The 22,471-nt window shown below is 41.6% G+C and overlaps 1 protein-coding gene across 2 annotated transcripts in view; it reads left to right on the forward strand.

Moving 5' to 3' along the window:
* The window catches only part of ttc21b (tetratricopeptide repeat domain 21B), a 116,727-nt gene that overhangs the window by 56,404 nt on the left and 37,852 nt on the right, over positions 1–22,471 (forward strand). For both annotated transcript variants that reach the window (XM_038789720.1, XM_038789719.1), the window contains 9 exons: positions 175–272; positions 7,794–7,994; positions 9,692–9,821; positions 10,565–10,722; positions 14,800–15,024; positions 15,693–15,931; positions 18,421–18,493; positions 19,084–19,194; positions 20,938–21,076. In XM_038789720.1, coding sequence (XP_038645648.1) covers positions 175–272; positions 7,794–7,994; positions 9,692–9,821; positions 10,565–10,722; positions 14,800–15,024; positions 15,693–15,931; positions 18,421–18,493; positions 19,084–19,194; positions 20,938–21,076 — 1,374 coding nt within the window. The remainder of the gene's footprint in view (positions 1–174; positions 273–7,793; positions 7,995–9,691; positions 9,822–10,564; positions 10,723–14,799; positions 15,025–15,692; positions 15,932–18,420; positions 18,494–19,083; positions 19,195–20,937; positions 21,077–22,471) is intronic.

Consider the following 22,471-nt stretch of genomic DNA (forward strand, 5'->3'; position numbering starts at 1 on the left):
AAGTATTTTAGTGCATTCTGTTTTTATGGAATACTATAGAATACAAATTACTGTTGTTGAATTAATGCAGATATATTGAGAATATGGCCCAAAATTCTCTGTCCAATGGATATATAATTATATAGAAAGCATATTTTATGAATGGTAAATTAATTTTGTCCTTTGTATCTCAAGGTATTATAAGATGCCAACTAATTGAGGGACAATTGGAAGATGCAGAGCAACAATTGGAATTTCTTAATGAAATCCAACAGTCTATTGGAAAATCTGGGGTAATTATATCTTTGTTCTTGCCATTAATTTCAATTGTACTTGACGTCTTGAATCTGGCCAACCCTTTTTAATATATATATATTCTTACTACCCTACTTGTAGCTGCAAAGACATTCCAATCATGCCCAAGCAGCATGGTAACCATCTCAGGCTATATGTATATTTATTTGTTTCCATATCTAAATCTCGAAGTCAAAAAATTGTTCATCTTCATCATAACCCATTTAGTGCAAATATTATGGCTTGAAAACTGGAATACTTCACATATTTATCATTTTGAAGATTACCGTAATATTTCAGCCACATCTATAGAAAGAACAATATTCAATTATTAATACCAGAAATAAATAAATAATTAAATGCTCACCTTTTTCTCATACCCTCACGAGATATAGGCGAGGCTCCAGAAGTCTGCAAACATTGTACCATTGTTTGAAAAGGGTACAAGGGATAGACCAGAAAATTATAGACCGATCAGTCTGACTTCGGTGGTGGGCAAATTATTGGGATCAAATCTCCCAAAAAATGACCAAGTGTCATGTTTGGAGAGGTCTTCCCCTTGGCTTTTTGGGCAAGACCCAGACCTATATTCATCCACATGTAGACATTTTTTTGTAGGTTTAGGAAGCTTCTCACCAGTCAAGCCCACACTTGGAAATGTTTTTAGCAGTGGGGAAGTAAAGTCCCTGGCCAGACTGGTTCCTCAGATGATCATTTTGAAAGGGTGCCCCGATCTCTAAGTGAACACACCCACCTCCCGTGGACAATGCAACCTCCCCCCCCCCCCTCCAAAGAGAGCACACCCTGTTATGGGGCCTCTGAGGGCACCCCCACCTTTAGGGCCCCCTCCTGTCAGTTTCCCCCCCCCCACTTCTTTCAGGATCTGCTCCCCTCCAACCTTCACGAACCTTCATTACCCCTCTTTCAGTCCCCTTTCATCGGCACGATCCCCTTCAGACCCAACCCTTGGCAGTGCCATCACAGTGCTAGCTTGGCACTGCCAGGGTATCAGGTTAGCACTGCCATAGTGACCTGGTGCCAAGAGGACTGCCAGGGCACTGTCCCTGCCAACCGAGGGTCTCAACAAGCGGAGTCGCCATCACGCCTGGTCTCCGCTTATGGAAACCAGTACTCATTGGGGCCCAGGTGAAGACTCACCAGTGCGGCGGTGACACCTGGGAGCCTAATGGCTCATTTATATATGATTATCTGAATCACGCCCAATGTTGGCGTGATCCAAATTGCGCCGTGTGTCGGGTGACTCGTGTGGCTTTGCGCCCAGAACAAAGCCCGTTTTGGGCCTCTCTCGCTATGATCCTGGTGCAATGGGATTGGTGCCAGGTGCAATGGAATGGAAAAATCACATCCAGGATAAACTGTCACTTAGAAAGGCACAGATTGATCAGGGATAGTCAGTTTGTTTTTGTAAGGGGAAGATCATGTCTTATTAACGTAATCAATATTTTGTGGAAGTAATAGGAAGGATTGATGAGGGTAGTGCAGTGGACCTTATCTACATGGAGCTTAGTAAGGTTTTTGACAAGGCCCCAAATGGCAGACTGGTCAGAAAATTGAAATTCCATGGCGCACAGAGAAAGTGGCGAACTTGGTCCAAAATTAGCTCAGCAACAGGAAACAAAGAGTAACGGTTGATGGAGGTTTTTGCGAGTGGAAAGCAGTTTCCAGTGACATTCCACAGGGTTCAGTGTTGGGGCACTAGCTGTTCGTTGTATGTATTAATGATTTGGACATAAATGGGAAAATTTGCAGATGACGCATAGATTAGCCGTGCAGTTGATAGTGAAGAGGGTAGCTGTTGTCTCCAGAATTATACTAATGGTTTGGTTGAGTGGATGCAAAAGTGGCAAATGGAATTCAATTTAGAGAAGTGTGAGATGATCCTATCTCTGACGACGCTCCGGGTCCGCGTCCTTCTGATCGAGGCTTAGCCTGTGAAAAAAAATATTTGTTGGGGGGTGGGGGAGGAGGAACGTGGCAGCACAGTGGTTCGCACTGTTGCTTCACAGCACCAGGGACCCGGTGTCGATTCCCGGCTTGGGTCACTGTCTGCGGAGTTTGCACGTTCTCCCCGTGTCAGCGTGGGTTTCCTCTGGGTGCTCCGGTTTCCTCCCACAAGTCCCGAAAGAAGATCTGTTAGATAAATTGGACATTCTGAATTCTCCTTCGAACAGGTGCCATAGTGTGGCGACTAGGAGATTTTCATAGTAACTTAATTGCCGTGTTAATGTAAGCCTACTTGTGACACTAATAAATATTATTATTATTATTTGGGGATGGAAAACAAAGCAAGAAAATACTCGATAAACGGGAGGAAATGAGAGATCTTGGAGTGCATGTCCACAGGTCCATGAAGGTGGCAGGACAGGTGGATAAGGTGGCAAAGAAAGCATATGGAATGCTTTCCTTGGACGGATACAAAAGCAGGGATGTAATGCTGGAGCTGTATAAATTGCTGGGTAGGCCACAGCTGGAATTTTGTGTGCAGTTCTAGTCACCACATTATGGGAAGGACATAATTGTTCCTGAAAGAGTACAGAGGACATTTACAAGAATGTTGCCAGGACATGAAAATTGCAGCTATGAGGAAAGATTCTATAGGTGAGGGTTGTTTTCCTTAGAACAAAGGAGGCTGAAAGGTACCTTAATTGAGGTGTATAAAATTGAGGGGCCTGGATAGGGTTGACAGGAAAGACCTGTTTGCCCCCAGTGCTGGTCAATTACTAGGAGGCATAGATTTAATGTGACTGGTAGAAGGATTAAAAGGGACAAGAGTAAAAGCCTTTATACCCAGGAAGTGGTGGGTGTCTGTAATTCACCACCCGAATTGGTGGTTGACGCAAAAACGCTCAACTCATTTAAAAGGTACTTGGATCTGCACCTGAAGTACTGTAACTTGCAAGGCTACAAACCAGGTGCTGGAGAGTGGGATTAAAATAAGCAGCTAGTTCCTTTTTTTGTCTCTCTTGGCCAGATATGATGCAGACACGATGGGTGTCTTTCTGTGCTGTAATTTTTCTATGATTCCATGGTTTTCCCAGCAAATATTTAGGGCCACACGAATTCAATATTATTGAACTTTGGGTGACGGATGATGCAGCTTTGTGGATCTCTCAAAACCTGAACTGCTGAATTAACCGTAAATGTGTACTGCATACAAGTTAGACAGCCAAAAGCTCTACTGTCCTGTCGAATTGACTTGCTCAATCAGCATGGACAAATCACCACAAGTTGCCAGCTGGAGGCCTCCTTATCTGCATCTGCAGTTAAAACAGAGAATTCAAATCTATCATGGTACAGAGAACCACGATGATAGAACATAGAACATTACAGCGCAGTACAGGCCCTTCGGCCCTCGATGTTACGCCGACCTGTGAAACCACTTTAAAGCCCATCTACACTATTCCGTTATCATCCATATGTATATCCAATGACCATTTAAATGTCCTTAATGTTGGCAGCATGGTAGCATTGTGGATAGCACAATCGCTTCACAGCTCCAGGGTCCCAGGTTCGATTCCGGCTTGGGTCACTGTCTGTGCGGAGTCTGCACATCCTCCCCGTGTGGGCGTGGGTTTCCTCCGGGTACTCCGGTTTCCTCCCACAGTCCAAAGATGTGCAGGTTAGGTGGATTGGCCATGCTAAATTGTCCTTAGTGTCCAAAATTGCCCTTCGTGTTGGGTGGGGTTACTGGGTTATGGGGATAGGGTGGAGGTGTTGACCTTGGGTAGGATGCTCTTTCCAAGAGCCGGTGCAGACTCGATGGGCCGATTGGCCTCCTTCTGCACTATAAATTCTATGTATCCACTATTGTTTCAGGCAGGGCATTCCACGCCCTTACTACTATCTGAGTAAAGAACCTATCTCTGACATCTGTCCTATATCTATCTCCAAAGCTGATTGATGACACAAATCCCTGAAACCTAAATCTGTTGATTTAACTGCAAATACAGATGAAAATTAATTAACGGCAAATTCCAGCCACAAACCTACCCCAATTGCCATTGCTTTAGTTGGAATATCTCTTGAAGAGTATCTCTTAAAAGAAACTGTGAAATTTTAATGCCATGATGTGGAGATGCCGGCGTTGGACTGGGGTGAGCACAGTAAGAAGTCTTACAACACCAGGTTAAAGTCCAAGAGGTTTGTTTCAAACACGAGCTTTCGGAGCACGGCTCCTTCTTCAGGTTCAAATTTTAATGCAAATAGGTTCCAAATAATGCTACTTATGCAGTTCTGTGTTCAGCTGCAGCTATAGCAAAAAACACTGCAACAAACCTACGAATTTCTGTAATTGCTGATGGCTGCAATTTTTGCTGATAATTGCATAAAAGCATCCAAAAACATTTCATGATGACAAAGTGTTTGAGAGGTGCCCATAGGTACCATCTAAGACTGATATTATGGATGCTTTTGAAGATGAGTAAATAGGTTGTATATTGAAAGAACGGATGGAGACAGTTCAGAGTGGGACCACGAAAAGCCGACCTGGAAGAATGGGGATATATGAAAGAAGTCATAGTCAAAGGAGCAGGATCTTGGAGGAAGTAAAAACGCTCATTTGTGAACAGACCTGAGCAGTAACTGATAAAGTGCATTAACTATAGTCGGGCTGGAAAAATTACAAAAAAAATCATCTCCTATTTCGGCACATGTTGGAATAAGGAGTACAAGTAATTAAGGAAATCGTTCACATTTTGACATTTTATTTAGACGATAAATAGCATGGTAGGACAGTGGTTAGCACAGTTGCTTCACAGCTCCAGGGTCCCAGGTTTGATTCCCGGCTTGGGTCACTGTCTGTGCGGAGTCTGCACGTTCTCCCCGTGTATGCGTATGCTTCCTCCAGGTGCTCTGGTTTCCTCCCACCATACAAAGATGTGCAGGTTAGGTGGGTTGGCTAAGCTAAAATTGCCCCTAGTGTCCAAAAACGAGTTAGTGGGGTTACGGGGATGGGGTGGAGGTATGGGCTTAGGTAGGGTGCTCTTATCCAAGGGCTGGTGCAAACTCGATGGGCTGAATGGCCTCCTTCTGCACTGTAAATTCTATGATTCTATGACAAGCTCTGTCTCCAAAACAACACAGAACCTATTAAAATGGCAATCATTTCAGAGATTGTTGGAAATTTACACTAGGGAAAGTCTCAATTTCATACATAATTATTTTGACGTGAGTCACTTTATTATGCTATGAAATTATTATTTAACCTTCCAGTGAGATGTGCAAGATGTAGTTCCACTAATGAATAGTCAGTCACTTTGATTTTTAGAGAACTAATAAAATATACTTTCAGCTTCTAAACACGTAACATCAGCCTTATTCCTCAACTAAATTGTATTGAATGTTCATTTAAAAATGCTGACAGGTTAGACTGGCTTTAAAACAATCATACAAATCTGATATCTCAGCTACTCTGCAGAATTAATAAGATAGGATAATTAGTGAAAGTGGTTTCCTCTTAAATTTCTGAAAGTCTCATTGCCAGTGATTTTTATTAAGCTAACTTCCAATAGCTTATTTTATTAAGCTAATTTCCAATAGCTTATTTTATTAAGCTAATTTCCAATAGCTTATTATATTAAGAACTGTTATTCTAATGTAGAATTTGATTCCATTGGTTATTAACCACAATATCTGCTGCAAGTTTCACCTGTTACTCAACTAATAATAATCTTTATTATTGTCACAAGTAGGCTTACATCAACACTGCAATTAAGTTACTGTGAAAATCCCCTAGTTGCCACACTATGGCGCCTGCTTGGGTACACGGAGGGTGAAATCAGAATGTCCAAATTACCTTACAAAGACAAGTGCCTCTTTTCCATAAGGCCTGAGGGGTGGGGGAGGGGGGGGGGGGGGGCCGTGGGAAGGAGAGAGAGAGGACCTGGGGAAGAACAAAGAGAGGACTGAGTTCATGGTGTGACGATGTCGAACTCAGCAGTAAGTCCAGGAGGCTGTACAGTGTCTAATTGGCAGATGAAGTGCTGCTTTTCCAGTTTCCATTGGGCTTGATTGGAGCATTGTAGCGTTTCCCTTTGCAGCCTCTATTTTTCCACCACACTTTATATAATCAGAAAACTTGGGTACATTATTCTCGATCCCCTCATGTCAGTAATTGATATAAATTACATGTAGCTGGGGCCCAAGCACTGATTCATGAGGTATCCTGTTAGTTCAACCTGCCAACCTGAAAATGATGGATTAATTCCTGCTTGCTGTTCTCTGTTTAACTAATCCCGCAAGCTCTAATTTTGTATAATAGCCTCTTGTGTTGCATTTTGCCAAATGCTTTTTGAAAACCCAAATACACTGCATACACGTGTTTCCCCCTCATTCACATTCCTAGTTAACAGCCTCAAATATTTGCAAATATGATTTTCCTTTTAAAAATCTATGTTAATACTGCCTAATCATATTATGACCCTACGATTGTTGTATTCTCATGTTTCTGCTACTAGAACCATTTTTCCGTCACTTATATCAGGCTAACTGACTTACAGTTCCCTGTTTTCCTTTTCCTTGCTTTTTTCAATAGTTTAGAATTTATGGAATTCTGGAAGATCCACTGTTTCTGTAGCTAATTTTTTTTTTTAAACGGTATGTAGAGATTTGTCGATTTGAGGTTCCATTAATTTCTTCATTGCTATTTCTTTACCAATAATATCAGTAAGTTGCTAAATAATCAGCCTCAAATTTTCACCCCACAAATGGATGTTTTACTTACTGGCACTGGGTGCAAGGGATCAAGCAGGCAATAAGCCTTGTGTTGTGAACCAACGTGGTGAACAACAAAGATAGTGACCATGTACGCCAGGCTGATGGTTTACTTTTATGCTTGCCGTATAAGCCGACCTCTGTTTATGGCGGGATGTTCTGAGGCTTCAAAAGTTGACTTATATGATGATATCCACGGTGTCTCTGGCTGTAGATTCTGGTAAGTATGCAGCCTGGTATTCCCTAGATGGTCTTTCTCATTCTTGATAAAACTGCAGGGGAATTCCCTTGGGCAAATCCAATGTTGCAACTATTTCAGGGCAGGTGTTGGTGGGAAGAGGCTGCACAACAATAATTGGCACAAAGGAACTCTTCAAATAAACTTTAATTTGCTCAGTCTTGCTCAAAGAACTCCATGTGAGACAGACTCAAAAGACAAGAATTGTGTCCTGTCTAAATTGAAAAATGAAAATCGCTTATTGTCACGAGTAGGCTTCAATGAAGTTACTGTGAAAAGCCCCTAGTCGCCACATTCCGGCGCCTATCCGGGCTAGCTGTTTGAGGCAGGAGCATCTTGCACCCATTAAATTCCTACTGGAAATATGTTTGGTGTACAGAAATGTGTGCAAATCATGCATGCTGGATTGCCACCATTTTTAAAACCAACAAGTCACTTTGCATCTGAAAGTTAGGCATTATTAATCAGAATATCTCATTCCTAAGACGGATAGATTGTTCAAACAGAAAAATAAAAGGAAATTAAATCACTTTTTACATCTTTTTTGCAGGAACTGTCTTTCTTGCATGCAGTTTTGGCAGTAAAGAAACACAAGGGGCAGGATGAAGTAATTAATTTGCTAAATGATGCTGTTGATACTCATTTCTCCACATTGCAAGGCCTGCCCCTAGGAGTTCACTACTACGAAAAATTAAATCCTGACTTTCTGTTAGAAATTATTCGTGAATATCTTGCCTTCTGTCCTACACAGGTAAAGCTTCAATGTTAAATTAATATTTACAGAAATATATTAGGAAATATAAGAAATGCCTGTTTTGTAAGACTGCATTGTTGGATCTAAAACTTAGAGCAGTAAGATTGCCTATGTAGGGTTTTCTTTACTGTAATTTCAAGAATCGTTCATTGTCTCTTCTCCTTTGAAACTGATATTGACTTCTAGAGTCATGCATTTAAAGTTATACATGGAAATCTCAAAGCTGATGTCAGTGATTCTGTTCTTTCCCATGCTGTTGATTTCCCCCAAAGTGCAATCATGTAGGAATCACTGAACTGACTTAGGCTGTTGGTTCATTGCAAAAACCCAAAACTAACTTTATACTTGCGAAATGCCAAATTTCTCCATTATGATAAAAGAAATCTGATTTTTATAATGTGTTTCATTTAAAGTTTATTTTATGTCTCATTCATGATTTCATTCTTGGTAAAATGTTATTAATAGTGAAGGATATCAGTGTAGTTTACTTCCTGATTTGCTGTACTCACTGGTGTGAATACTTCAGTGTGATTAGTTACTTATCCTTCATGATTACATCACTGTTGCTCGCTGTCTGGCGATCCTCTTGACTTGGCACCAGATTCAAACTGATGTTGGCAAAGGGGAAATCCATGCCTCCAAGATTGCTAGATTAGTCAGCAGTGAGCACCATCGCTGAACTGTAAACCACAAAGTCTTGTCCAATATGGTTTTTTACTGGTGAAAGCCGCTAGTTTTTGAAATAAGCATTTCCAATTGCTTGAAAATTGATAAGAAACTAATGCAAATATTATTTACAATGGAGTATGGCTGTTGGAAACTGGTATGGCTTTGAGTTGGTCCCAGCAAATTGAGATGCCGTCTGTGTTGACCAGCAACTCTGCTAATGATTTGTTCAGATTAGAAATAAAATAACTTTTTGATAAATGGAGTCAGACAAAGGTGAAATTCACCGAACTGTTAAACTTTTTATAACGAGTTATCTATAACTCATTGTAATTTAAGAGTAACTCACGGATAATTTAAGAACACTGGAGCCAAGTATATTTTTATCTGTTATGCAGCATATGTGCCCATGAAATTAGGTCTGAAACATAGTTCTAGGGAGAAATTACTGTCCATGCAGTCACTTTATTTTAGCAGAGTTATCAGTTTGTGTTATGATATTTAAATAGATACATGAATGCACAGTTTCTATTGCAGGTTAACCTGGAACAGACGCTTTCAAAATCAACCTTTTTATTTCTTGTACCAATTTCTACAGACCCTAAAAATTCAATACTTTAACTTTTTATTTAAGCCTCAAATCAGAACAAATAATGCAAGAATGCTAAATGTCAACACAGTAAGGTTAAAATATTATTTTGATTACTGCTAACATATTAAATTCTAAACAAAATTTTAAAACATGCACTGATGTAATACAACATAAAAATCCATTGGGATTTAATTCCCAAACAAGTACCAAGTTTTGTAAAACAAAAATAAAATACTATGAATATTGGAAATCTGAAAAAAAGCAGAAAATATTGGTAATACTCAGAAGGTCTTTAAAAAGGTAGAATCTGCATATTTTGAAAATTTCTCAAACATTTAAGTACTTAAACGTTGCATTTGTTTTGTACATTTTAGTGAGAAATATTGGAATTAATATACACACTTTTTCTAGACATGACAATCTCATTTCTTTTCAGCCTGGAGCGCCTGGTCAGCCTCTATCTCCATTACTGAAACATTGTGCTTCAGTATTGGATACTATTGTGAAGACAGTACCAGGACTACTGGAAGCTGCCTTTCTAATGGCCAGAGTTAAATACTTAGCAGGTATTTATATTGTCACGTCACTTAAAAATGTATGGGCATTATTTATATTACCACAGAACTTTGGATTTTTTTTGTTCCATGTATCCTCTTCATTGTGCGATCAATCATGTTTTGCAAGGCCCTAAATTTTTAAATCTATATAAATAATACACAGGGTTGATAGGATAGTCAGATATAAAGACATAGATATCTTGTAGTTTGATATGAATATCTGCATATTCACATGTGTTAAGTGTTACTGTTTCTTGTATCTGGAATTAAAAATGACCAGAAAGAAATGTTTCCCACAAATGAAAACATTTTGGCATTAAATGGCATGTAAATGGGTCGTAATTTTTCAGAAATAATCATGACAAAAGACAAATTTGATTATTGCCCAAAAACATCACGATGGCAAAGCATTTTGTCTTGCACTCATCAGGACAATTCAGAAGAACACCAAGTGTAAAGGGAACCACAATTTGTACAGCATGGGAAGAGAGTGTTGAGTGGTTGGCAAGTGGACTCTGATTGGTAAAGGCATATGGAGTATGCGCCAGTTAACTAATTACTTGACAGTTAACTGCCAAGCTTTGTTTAAATCCAAACGAGACAACACGTATCTTTTTTCAGTAATATTCAAGTTCTGTAATTTTGGAATTGCTTGGAAAGTAGTCGTAGCTAGTTCAGAATTAATTCCTGAATGTGTTACAGCATTATCTGGATTAAAACTTTCACTTTTCTTGCTTTTTCTCATTTAAAAGGTGATGTTGATGCTGCCCAAAGCAATCTACAGCATTGCTTAGAACAGAATCCTTCATATGCAGATGCCCATCTCCTGATGGCTCAGGTTTACCTGTCTCAAGAAAATTTTAAACTCTGCTCACATTCTCTGGAACTGTGTTTGAGTTATAATTTTGAGGTAAATTTAACAAATGTTTACTAAATAACGCTTGGACTATTTTTGAGTTTAAATAGTACTGATACAGATTTTAAATTTTAATTTGTAGTTCTCAATCCAATCTCGTTATTCCTAAAACAGAACAAGCATATTAAAATTAATTTAGACTCTATTTCTGTACTTTACTGCATATTTACTAAGTTCTATGACCTAGACCTTCCATTCATCCAATATGACAGTTTAACCCCATCATGGCAGGACCATTGACCTCCACAGGGCTGTATCCCTGATCCAAGATGATTTTTTAGAGTGAGAGTCATTTGATTTTTCCAGGCAGGCTCTCCATTCTAAATGTGTAATCTGCTGGAAGGAATGTGCTGTACAAACTTTAGAGTCATGCTTTAGTGATGTGTGATTATACTGATTAAAGTTAAGGGAAGGTAAAATAGTAAAATTGGTTTGAAATGCAGCGCCTAAGCCTCTGTGACAGAGTGCATTGGTCGCTTGCTATTTAAATTTAAAGAGCCATTCTGCTGTTAGCTAAATCTGCATAATGGATGGCAGGATTTTTATCCTCCAATGAGGGCGAGCTTGCAGGTGTGTGGAGGCTGAAATTCAGGCTCCTGGCCAGCATGCTGGATTGCCAGCACCATCCTGCACCTAGGCCATTTTCTGGGAGATGGAAAGGCAGAGGACAGCAATGCTACTTCCTAGTAACAATCAGCAGGTAGCCATTTAACAGGTATCAAAGGCCAATTAATTCCAATTGTCAAAGGCCAACTAGAGTTTTCCATTTGGGCTCTAAGTTCCCCGAGGCATGGTGAATAGGCTAGCTGCCTTCCAGTATCAGACTGTGGGAGGGGGCAATACTGCAGGTGACATTTGGGGCCTTTCCCACCTACTTGACCCTTTCTCCCTCCATTGTGGTGACGTGGCTGTGAATCTTTTATTTAAATCTTTTTTTAAAGTTGGAGAGCGGGTGCTTTCGTCTGGAGGCACCCCCCTCTCTCTTTTACCTGGAAAGCAGCCTGCAGCTTTTCTGGTGCTAGCAGGCATCCTATTGGCTCTTTAGTTTCAAGAGCCCACCTGCTGTCCTGAATTGGTTGGCAGGCCAACTCTCTGGCCACTAACAGGCCAATTCGGCGATTGTCATTGCTGGATCACTGTCCCCCACACTAAGATGTTGTTATCCTCATTTGACCCTGATGTTGAGGTCCCATCCCAAAATCCTGCACAGTGTTCATCTTTTTTAGACAACTGTTATAGAAAGTTTTAATGGATTTATTTTCACAAGGTATGCGACGGGAGAATTCCCACATTTTGAACCACCCTCTATGAGGCAGTTTTTTAAAAATAAATTTAGAGTACCAAATAACTTATTTCCAATTAAGGGGCAATTTAGTGTGGCCAATCCACCTACACCGCACATCTTTTTTTTGTGGTGGTGATTCCCACTCAAACACGGGGAGAATGTGCAAACTTCACACGGACAGTGACCCAGAGCCAGGATCGAACCTGGGACCTCGGCACTGTGAGACATCAATACTAACCACTGCGCCACCGTGCTGCCCCCCATGAGGCACTGTTGTCCAATCTCTGTTTCTTTTTGTGCATTTATGCACAATCGTTCCTTTCTCCAGTCAGTGACATGTTGCATCGTAAACTTCCTCACCTGAATTAAGAAAGCCTTCCAAACTCCGGTGGAAAATCCTGACATTCTTAACTCTGTCTTAATAACTGTAATACTACAACTTTGTTATTGCTTTCAGTTTTTGTTTTAATTATATATTCTTAGAATGTAATCGTAACAGTTTCAGACAGGGGGCGGGATTCTCCCCTACCCGGCGTGACGGGGGGTCGCCCGGCGTAGGGGAGTGGCACCAACCACTCCGGGGTCGGGCCTCCCCAAAGGTGGGGAATTCTCCGCACCTTTGGGGGCTAGCCCTGCGCCGGAGCGGTTGGCACCAGAAGACTGGTGCAAAAAACCGGCACCCCCGGCAGCGGGGCTGGCCGAAAGGCTTTCGCCGGCGCATGCGCGATGTGGGTTTCTCTTCTGCTTCCGTCATGGTGGCCGCGGAGGAGAAAGAGTGCACCCAGGGCACTGGCCCGGAGTCTGAGCGGGGGGCCCCGATCGCGGGGGGCCCCGATCGCGGGCCAGGCCACCGTGGGGGCACGCCCCAGGGTCCGATCCTCCCCCCCCCCCCCCCCCCCCCCCCCCCGGGGGCCCGCTCGCGCCGCCGATGCCGCCGCCACCAGAGGTGGTTCAAACCTCGGCGGCGGGAGAGGCCTCCCAGCGGCGGGATTTCGGCCGATCCAGGCCGGAGAATCACCGCAGGGGCCTCGCCGATCGGAGTGGCGAGATTCCCGCCGCCGCCACTTCCCGGGTGGCGGAGAATCTCTGCCACGGCGGGGGGCGGGATTTGCGGCGGCCCCAGGCGATTTTCCGACCCTGCTGGGGGTCGGAGAATTTCGCCCAGGATAAGACTTTTGGTCCTTTTAGTCCACCACTGTCATTGATACCGACAGATTTACACTTGTTCCATTGCCCTAAGAAGATAGTGCTGCACCTTCCTGCTTAGACTGCAGCAGTTCTTATGGCAATATAGACCAAAATGATGTTAGGTTGGCAGTACGACGGTTCTGAACCAGTGATGATTTTGAAGTCATAATAGTTCGCAACTTAGAGAAAAACTTGTGGATGCTGGTTTCCCCTCAATATTGCTGCATTTGCCCTTTTTGATGATGAGGATCCTAGCCCTGTGAGGTGCTGTTAAAGCAATCTTGGAGAGTTACTGCTGTGCATCCTTATAGTTCAGGCTTGTACAAAGAGGCTCACAAAGTGCCTCTATTTGGCCCCAAGGGCCAGTTTTCAAATTGTTGGTCAGATACATAAATTGGAGTGGAAGATTCTGCAAAAAGCTGCTCCTCCAATCCTCTTCCATGTTTGCTGCTAATAGGCTCACTAGTGAGCCTGGGGGAGGAAGCAAGTGTCATATCATGCAGAATCATATAATTTACAGTGCAGAAGGAGGCTATTCGGCCCATCGAGTCTGTACCGGCCCCTGGTAAGCGCCCTGCTTAAGCCCACACTTCCACCCTATCCCCTTAGCCCAGCAACCCCATCAACCATTTTGGACACTAAGGGCAATAGAATGGTCAATCCACCTAACCACATCTTTGGACTACGGGAGGAAACCGGAGCACCCGGAGGAAACTCATGCAGATACAGGGAGAACGTGCAGACTCCGCACAGACAGTGACCCAAGCCGAGAATTGAACTTGGGACCCTGGAGCTGTGAAGCAATAATGCTAACCACTGTGCTACCGTGCCGCCCCATGTCATTGCTAAAGCACCCCTCATCAGCATTCTGGGAGTTACTATTGACCAGAACTTAACTGAACCAGCCATATAAATACTGTAGTTACAAGAACATGTCAGACATGGGGAACTCTGACAAATAACTCACTTCTTGACACTCCAGAGGCTGTTCACCATCTACAAGGTGCAAGTAAGGAATATGATGGGATACTGTCCACATGCCTGGATAAATGCAGCTCTAACGATACTCAAGAAGCTCAACATTATCCAGGAAAGAACCGCCAACTTGATCATTGTGCCTTAATGATTCAAACACCTTAAATTCGCTCCCTCCCACACCAAGCTGCATTGCAGCAACTCGCAATGCTCTTTGGACAGCACCTTCCAAACCTGTAGCCTTTACCACCTAAAGAATAAGGGCAGCAAGTTGCCGTCCCAGTCACACAACATCCTGATTTGGAATTCTATCGCTGTTCCTTCACCATTGCTGAATCAAAATCCTGAAAAACCTTCCCGAACAGCACTGTGGATGTACCTCCACCAGATGGATTACTACAGGTCACAGGGACAGCTTGCCACAGGCAATTAGGGGTGGGCAATAAATGTTGGCCTTACCAGCAATGCTCATACCATATGAACAAATAAATAAAGGTCCTTTGAAATGCTTTTTTCATGAGGAACACATGTTACGCAGTCTGAGCTTTAGCAGAAGAATAATAAGCTGAAAACAGGGAAGGCTCGATTCTGTTCCTCTTATTTTAATTATTTCCCAATTTCAGGTTCGTGAACATCCTCTGTATCATTTGATTAGAGCCCAAACTCAGAAGAAAATGGGTGATGTGCAGGAAGCCATTAAGACCTTGAAGATAGCTGCAGGTTTACCTGCAATGAGGAAAACTGGAAGTGCATCTAAATCAAGAAGCAAAAAAATTGAATTTAATGCAACTGATCGTGTTTCAGTTTTTCTGGAGCTAGCAGATGCTCACCGTATGAATGGTGAACAGGTAATGCAAGAAGTTATGTTTCATCCCTTTCATTCATGCCATTACTACCTCCAGACTTAACTATTCCACAACACTCCTGGCTGATCTCTCATATTCTACCATTACTGATGCTGCCTGTGTCTTAACTTGCACTAATTTCAGTTCCCCTATTAATCCTGTACTCCCTGACCTACATTGGCTCCCAGTCAAGCAACCTCCTGTAAGACACTTTTTAAAACATACCTCCTCGATCAAGCTTTTGGTCGTCTGGTTTAATATCTTCTTATGGGTTCAATGTCATGTGACCTGCCTTGATGTGTTTTATTATGTTAAAGGTTCTATAAGCTGTTGTAGGAAATTCATTTCCGCATGACTGGTGATCTAAAACTGCATGTCTTATAATGCAAATATTATTTGGATTTCACCTATTTATAATTTCTGCTTTGGTAAAATTAGTCTCCTGGATACTAGAATATTGATAAAATTAACCTTTGTTATTAAACATAAATTGTACTTAAGTATCGGTTGATAGCTTTGCATTTACATAAAACTGCATTCTTTATAGATTGTAATGAGATTCTACATCTTGTGCATGAAATGTAATTTGCATGCAGCTGTTTCACTAGCAACCTTTGTGAAATATATGATGATTTTCTCATAACACGAGAAAAACTGTTGTTTTTCTGTAGCATGAAGCTGCCAAAGTGATGCAAGATGCCATCAATGAATTCTCGGGTACCCCTGAAGAGTTACGTGTTACAATTGCCAATGCAGACCTTGCTGTTGTACGTGGGGATATAGAGTTGGCACTCAGTATGCTTCGAAATGTCACACCTGAGCAACCTTATTTTATTCAGGCAAAAGAGAAGATGGCTGCCATATACCTAAACCAGAGGAAAGATAAGCAATTATATGCAAGCTGCTACAGGTGAAAGATTTTTCTTTCAGAGCATGCAACATTTTCCTTATTTGTCTGTAATAAATTAAAAGTGAAAAATTGCTTCAACTTTCTTTTGGTAGTTCGTTTGTAAGTATAACTGAGGGTGATGTTAATTGCACTGAGGTCAATTAGTTCCATGACAGCCCCACTGCAATTTCCCTTACTGGCAGTTAAAGGTTAGAAGTAGTAATACTTCTCACTAAGCAGAAAAATAACACCAAGCTAACTAAATCCCCTTACAAAGATCACTCAAGGCGCTACCAACTTTGCTCTCTTCACACATATCAGGGAAGTCTTATGACTAACCTTTGCCCACTGTGCAGGAAAACCAGCCATTGAATAACATCATAAAAACCGAAAATGCTGGTTAAACTCAACAGATCTGGCAGTATCTGTGGAGAGAGAAACAGAGTTGACATTTCGAGTCTGACTTCAGAACTGAAGAGATATAGAAATGTAATGAATTATATATTTGGAGAAGGGGCAGAGGAGGTGGGGCAGAATAGAAGGTCAGGGACAGATCAGAGCTAAGGAGAGATTGACAAATTGACAAAGGTGTTATGGACACAAGGCAAAGGGAGTGTTTATGGTGGCATTACGGACTAAAGAAGTGCTCATAGTGGTATAAAGGTAAGATAGCAGATTGTATTCATAGGAGAACAATGGCCAGTGCTCAGTGAAAGCAGAACTGAAAGACAAGTGACAGATGGCCCTGTGAGGGTGGCAGGGCTGGGGGGTGGTCGGTGTTTGCACTGAGACAAACAAACAAAACAAAAAGAGTGTTCAAGAAGGAGGGGAAAGTTTACAGTGTAATGTTGTTCTACTCAATCTTGAGTGGGCTGTAACGTGCCTAATCAGGAGATGATGTGCTGTTCCTCTACTTTGCATTTGGCATCACAGTGAGGAGGGAGGAGTCAAAGGGGCAGATATTGCACCTTCTGCGATTGCATGGTAAGGTCCTGTGATGCAGGGGATAAAGGTTCGGGTGATGGAGGAGTGGACCAGGCTGTTACAGATAGAATGGTATCTGTGGAATGCCAATGGGAAGGGGTGAATGAAAGATGTGTTTAGTGATGGCATCATGCTGGAGTAGGTGGAAATGGAGGATGATGAAATTTAAATATGAAGGCTGGTGGGGTGAAAAGTGAGGGCAAGAGGGACCCTGTCATGATTTTGGGACTAAGAGGATGGGTGAGGGCAAAGATGTGGGAGATGGGTCAGACATGGTTGAGTGCTCTGTCAACTACAGTTGGGGATCGGGTGGTGGGGCGAAACACTTGAGCAAAAAGACAAACGTGTCAGAAACGCTGTTTTGAAAGGTAGCATTATTGGGACAGACGAGGCAGAGATACTGGGGGAATGGGATGGAGTCCTTTACAGGAAGCATCATGTGAGGAACTGTAGCCGAGGTAAATCTGGGAATCGGGTTTGTAAGGAATATAGGTGGTCAGCCAGAAACGGAGACAGAAAAGTATTGGTGGTCAGTTGGAAACGGAGACAGAAAAGTAAAGGCAAGGAAGGGAAATGTCAGCGTTGGGCCATGTGACGGTCAGAGAAGGGTGGAACTTGGAAGGAAAATCAATAAATTTTTCCAGGCATGAAGCGGCACTGATACAGTCATTATATTCATCATTGCAACAAAGAAATAGTTGTGGAAGAGGGCTCAGACTGTGAGCTTTCCCTCTATCTTGACCTTCCCTTGTTACTTGTTTCCTTGGTTTGCAAACACCCCCTTCACCCATCCTCACAGGGCCATCTGTCACTTGTTTTTCAGTTTTCCTTTCACTGAGCACTGACCTTTGTTCTCCTATTAACACATTCGACTATCTTACCTTTATGCCACTATTAACACTCCTTTAGTCCTTAATGACACCATTAACACTCCCTTTGTCTTGTGTCCATGACATCTTTATTGATCGCTCCTTAGCTCCGACCTATCTCTGACCTTCTATTCTGCCCCAGTCCTGCACCCAGCTGTCCAACTATATAATTCATTAGATTTCTGCTCTTCAGTTCTGAAGAAGTCATACAAAACAAAACCTTAACTCGGTTTCTCTCTCCACAGATGCTGCCAGACCTACTGAGTTCATCCAGCATTTTCCCGTTTTATTTCAGATTTCCAGCATCCACAATATTTTGCTTTTATTTAATTGAATACCATCGTTCTTTCACCACGTTCAGAGAAAAATGTTACCCCATCCTCTTACCTACCACACATTTCCTCTTTCCTTCTCTCTCCCTCTCGAAATTTGTACCTGGCTCCCCAGTTGTGCCCCAGCTTTTAACCCAAATTAATTTGAATATCGCATTGTCCCTTGTGCAATGTTATGAAAGTTTGTCTAATACTCAAAAAATTTCATCTGAGCAACACAGTATCATTACCTTATTGTTCCATTTACATGAAATAACGATGAAGGTAAATTAAGTTTCACTGAATCTGATGGAACTATATAATTTAAGTATGATTTTATTTGCAGAGACTTGGTAGACAAACTTCCTGGACCTCATACCTATCTTTTGTTGGGTGATGCGTACATGAATATTCAAGAGGTGAAACATGTCTTATTATTACAACTAAGTTTCTGTTAGTGTTGCCCATGTTCAGTTGATGACCATAAGTGTTATTTTCAGCAGATGGCACTGTCATGTGTGCGGGTGTGTTTATTCACTGTCAACTTTTCATTTTAAGTTCCTATGACAACATTGATAATGGAAGCTGATTATCTAAATTTGTCAAGCAATAATTAATTCTCCCCGTCTCTCTTCCCACCCTCCTCCGCCCCCACAACTACCAGCACCGTAGGTCATGTTGAAGTGTCTTTTTAGTCTCCAATGTTCAAATCACAAGAGATGAACTCGTGATTGTCATTTTTTTGCTTAATTTTTGTGCCCTGCCTTCTATTGTATGGAGATATTTGCAGTTCCACAGAGTACATGAGAGGTTGAGTACTCCTAGAAGAGTTTATATTAAAGTTAACTAAATGTGTGCAGAATTTGAGGGTTGGCCAACGTGTCTACCAATCTATCCAAGTGGATAATCTAGCACACATGCAACATAGTTTAATTTAACATTTTATAATACATTTAATTGTATTTTAATAGATTATGCTGTGAAACTGACACTTTCTATTCCATTGCAGCCTGAAAAAGCCATTGATGTATATGAACAAGCTCTGAAGAAAAATCCAAGAGATGGAACTTTGGCTAGCAAGATTGGAAAAGCTCTCATTAAAACACACAATTACACAAAGGTCAGTTATAAAACATTTTTCTGTATTAGACCAGAAGCTGCCCAATTGAATTCATATTGTAAACTATGATGTTTATTGTTATTCTGATGTTCTTAAACAACAGTTAATGTAAATTGTAAAGAATAGTAAATTGCCTCCTATTCAAATTCTTCTTCAATGACTGTTCATTTATTGACTGCTGTTTACAGTAATGTGGAAATCAGATTATTATAAATGAGGTTTTAGAAGACAAATAATTATCTGATCTCTCCAAATGATTTACAAGTTAAAATTATTCTGTGATGCATCCAAGCCATGAAGTTAACAGAATAATTCAGGTTTGAGTCCCCCAGGACAGTCCTGAGGGAGGGCTACACTGCAGAGGTGCTATCCTTTGGATGAGATGTTAATCCGAGACCCCATCTGCCGCCTTGGGTGGATGTAAAAAATCCCATGGCACCATTTGAAAGAAGAACAGCATTTATCACTATTCCTGGCCATAGGGGCTTTTCACAGTAACTTCATTGCAGTGTTAATGTAAGCCTACTTGTGACAATAAAGATTATTATCATTATTATTAATTATCCTATAATGTACATCACAAATATAGATTATCTGGTCATTATCACTTTGGTGTTTATAGGAATTTGCTGTGCATAAGTTAGTTGCTTCATTTCCTACAGAGAACCATAGAAAAGGTGCAGCACAGAAGGAGGCCATTCAGCCACCTTGTCCATGCCAGCCCGAGGACGCCCAGGTGCCCCTTTCTAATCCCACCTTCCTGCACCTGTTCCACAGCCCTGTAGCTTCCAGCACTTAAAATGCAGATCTAGGTGCTTTTGAAAAGATTTTAAGGTCTCTGCCTCCACCACCAACTAGGGTGGCAAATTCCAAACTCCCATTACACATAGAACATAGAACAGTACAGCACAGAACAGGCCCTTCGGCCCTCAATGTTGTGCCGAACAATGATCACCCTACTTTAAACCCATGTAACCCGTATACCCGTAACCCAACAATCCCCCCATTAACCTTACACTACGGGCATTTTAGCATGGCCAATCCACCTAACCCGCACATCTTTGGACTGTGGGAGGAAACCGGAGCACCCGGAGGAAACCCACGCACACACAGGGAGGACGTGCAGACTCCACACAGACAGTGACCCAGCCGGGAATCGAACCTGGGACCCTGGAGCTGTGAAGCATTGATGCTAACCACCATGCTACCGTGAGGCCCCAAACTTTGAGTAAAAAAGGTTCTTCCTCGTGACCCCTCTGCACCTTCTGCCACTTATCTTGAATCATATCCCCTGGTTCTAGAAATATCCACCAAGGGAAACAATTTTATTCTGTCCACTCGATCTTTTCCCCTTCATAATTTTGTACGCCTCAGTTAAGTCACCCTTCAGCCTTCTTTGTTCCAAGGAAAAATAACCCGAAACTATCCAATCTTTCCTCATAGCTGCACTTTTCTTCCCCGGCAACATTCTTGTAAACCTCTTCTGCACTCTCTCCAGAGCAATTGTGCCCTTCCTGTAATGTAGTGACCAGAATTGCACGCCTTATTCCAGTTATGGCCTCAACGGCGCTTTATATAATTCCAACATTACATCCTTACTTTTACTCTGCCAATGAAGGAGAGCATTACAACAGTGACTGCATTTCAAAAGTACTACGTTGGGTGTAAAGATGTCTGGTGGTCATGAAAAGTACTACACAGATGCATGTCTTTTTTTCTTATTTTCTTAATTTTTCCTCAAAGGCAATTAACTATTATGAAGCTGCAGTGAAGACTGGCCAGCAGAATTTCCTTCGTTATGATTTAGCTGAGCTCCTGCTTAAGCTTCGCCAGTATGAGAAGGCAGAAAAGGTCGTACTGCAGTCATTAGAACATGATTATGGTATGATTTTCTTTATAAGGGGGTGAATTGGTTCGCTTTTATTATTCAAATTTAGTAACAAAATTAAATGGTTTAACTATATCTAACATTATAAGTCATATAAAAAATTACTTTTAATATGTTTCAAAAATATCCTCTTAGTTTACACCGGAAAGGAGTGGCAGGACAACCACATTATATTGTACCTACAATATTTGCCTTTTTTATGTTTTAGTTGCTTTAGATTTAGAATTTAAAGATTGAGTTGTTTTTAAATATCACGAAAATGCAATTGAAAATTAGGAACATTCATGAATTCCCCTTTTTATTTGATTTTTGACTTGGGAGCATAGCATTGTATATTGGCTACATGCTACAGAATCTGTCCCACCTTTAACTGAAGGTGAAAATCATACGGTTTCTGTAACAGGAAGTCATTTGTAATACTGACTTTTTTTGATACCCTGGTGGCAAATTGAAAAGCTGCCCCATAATTTAGTTAAAATGCTGAATTCACAAATAGTTCATTTATTAGGCTGTAATAAATTTTAAGTGAATAATGAACCTTTTTCGTTCATGAAATTCTTTTCTTCATTTATTGCTGGATGACACAAAAGTAGAAACCTTCAAGATAGGCAGTTGTCCTGCGAACAGGTTAAATAGATAGTGAAATAGAAGGGGATGAAGAAAAATGTGATAAATGATGGGCGCGATTCTCCAGCCTCATTATGCTATCGCTCAAGTGAAACGAGACGAGTGAATAGCAGGAGAGGCAGAAAACGAGTACCGTGCTAGGCGCCAAACTGTTTGTGATGCAACCGACCCGCTCCCATAGGCGAAATTGAGATCTCGTCGTGGCGTGACGAGAAACCAGTTATCACCACTTGAGCCCTATTTCCATATAATTAACGAGAGACACTCCATATCCAATGGCCTCCCATCATCCAGTGGCCTCTCCAGCAAAGGGTCACACTGGTACTGCTTTTGACAAATGTGAACCCAGAGAATGGCTTCTGTGAGGAGCCGAGGAGGTGAGTTATAAGAACTAGGAGCAGGAGTAGGCCATCTGGCCCCTCGAGCCAGCTCCGCCATTCAATTAGATCATGGCTGATCTTTTGTGGACTCAGCTCCACTTTCCGGCCCGAACACCATAACCCTTAATCCCTTTATTCTTCAAAAAACTATCTATCTTTACCTTAAAAACATGTAATGAAGGAGCCTCAACTGCTTCACTGGGCAAGGAATTCCATAGATTCACAACCCTTTGGGTGAAGAAGTTCCTCCTAAACTCAGTCCTAAATCTACTTCCCCTTATTTTGAGGCTATGCCCCCTAGTTCTGCTGTCACCCGCCAGTGGAAACAACCTGCCCGCATCTATCCTATCTATTCCCTTCATAATTTTAAATGTTTCTATAA

The sequence above is a fragment of the Scyliorhinus canicula genome, chromosome 2 (genome assembly GCF_902713615.1).
Source record: "Scyliorhinus canicula chromosome 2, sScyCan1.1, whole genome shotgun sequence".
Classification (NCBI taxonomy): Eukaryota; Metazoa; Chordata; class Chondrichthyes; order Carcharhiniformes; family Scyliorhinidae; genus Scyliorhinus; species Scyliorhinus canicula.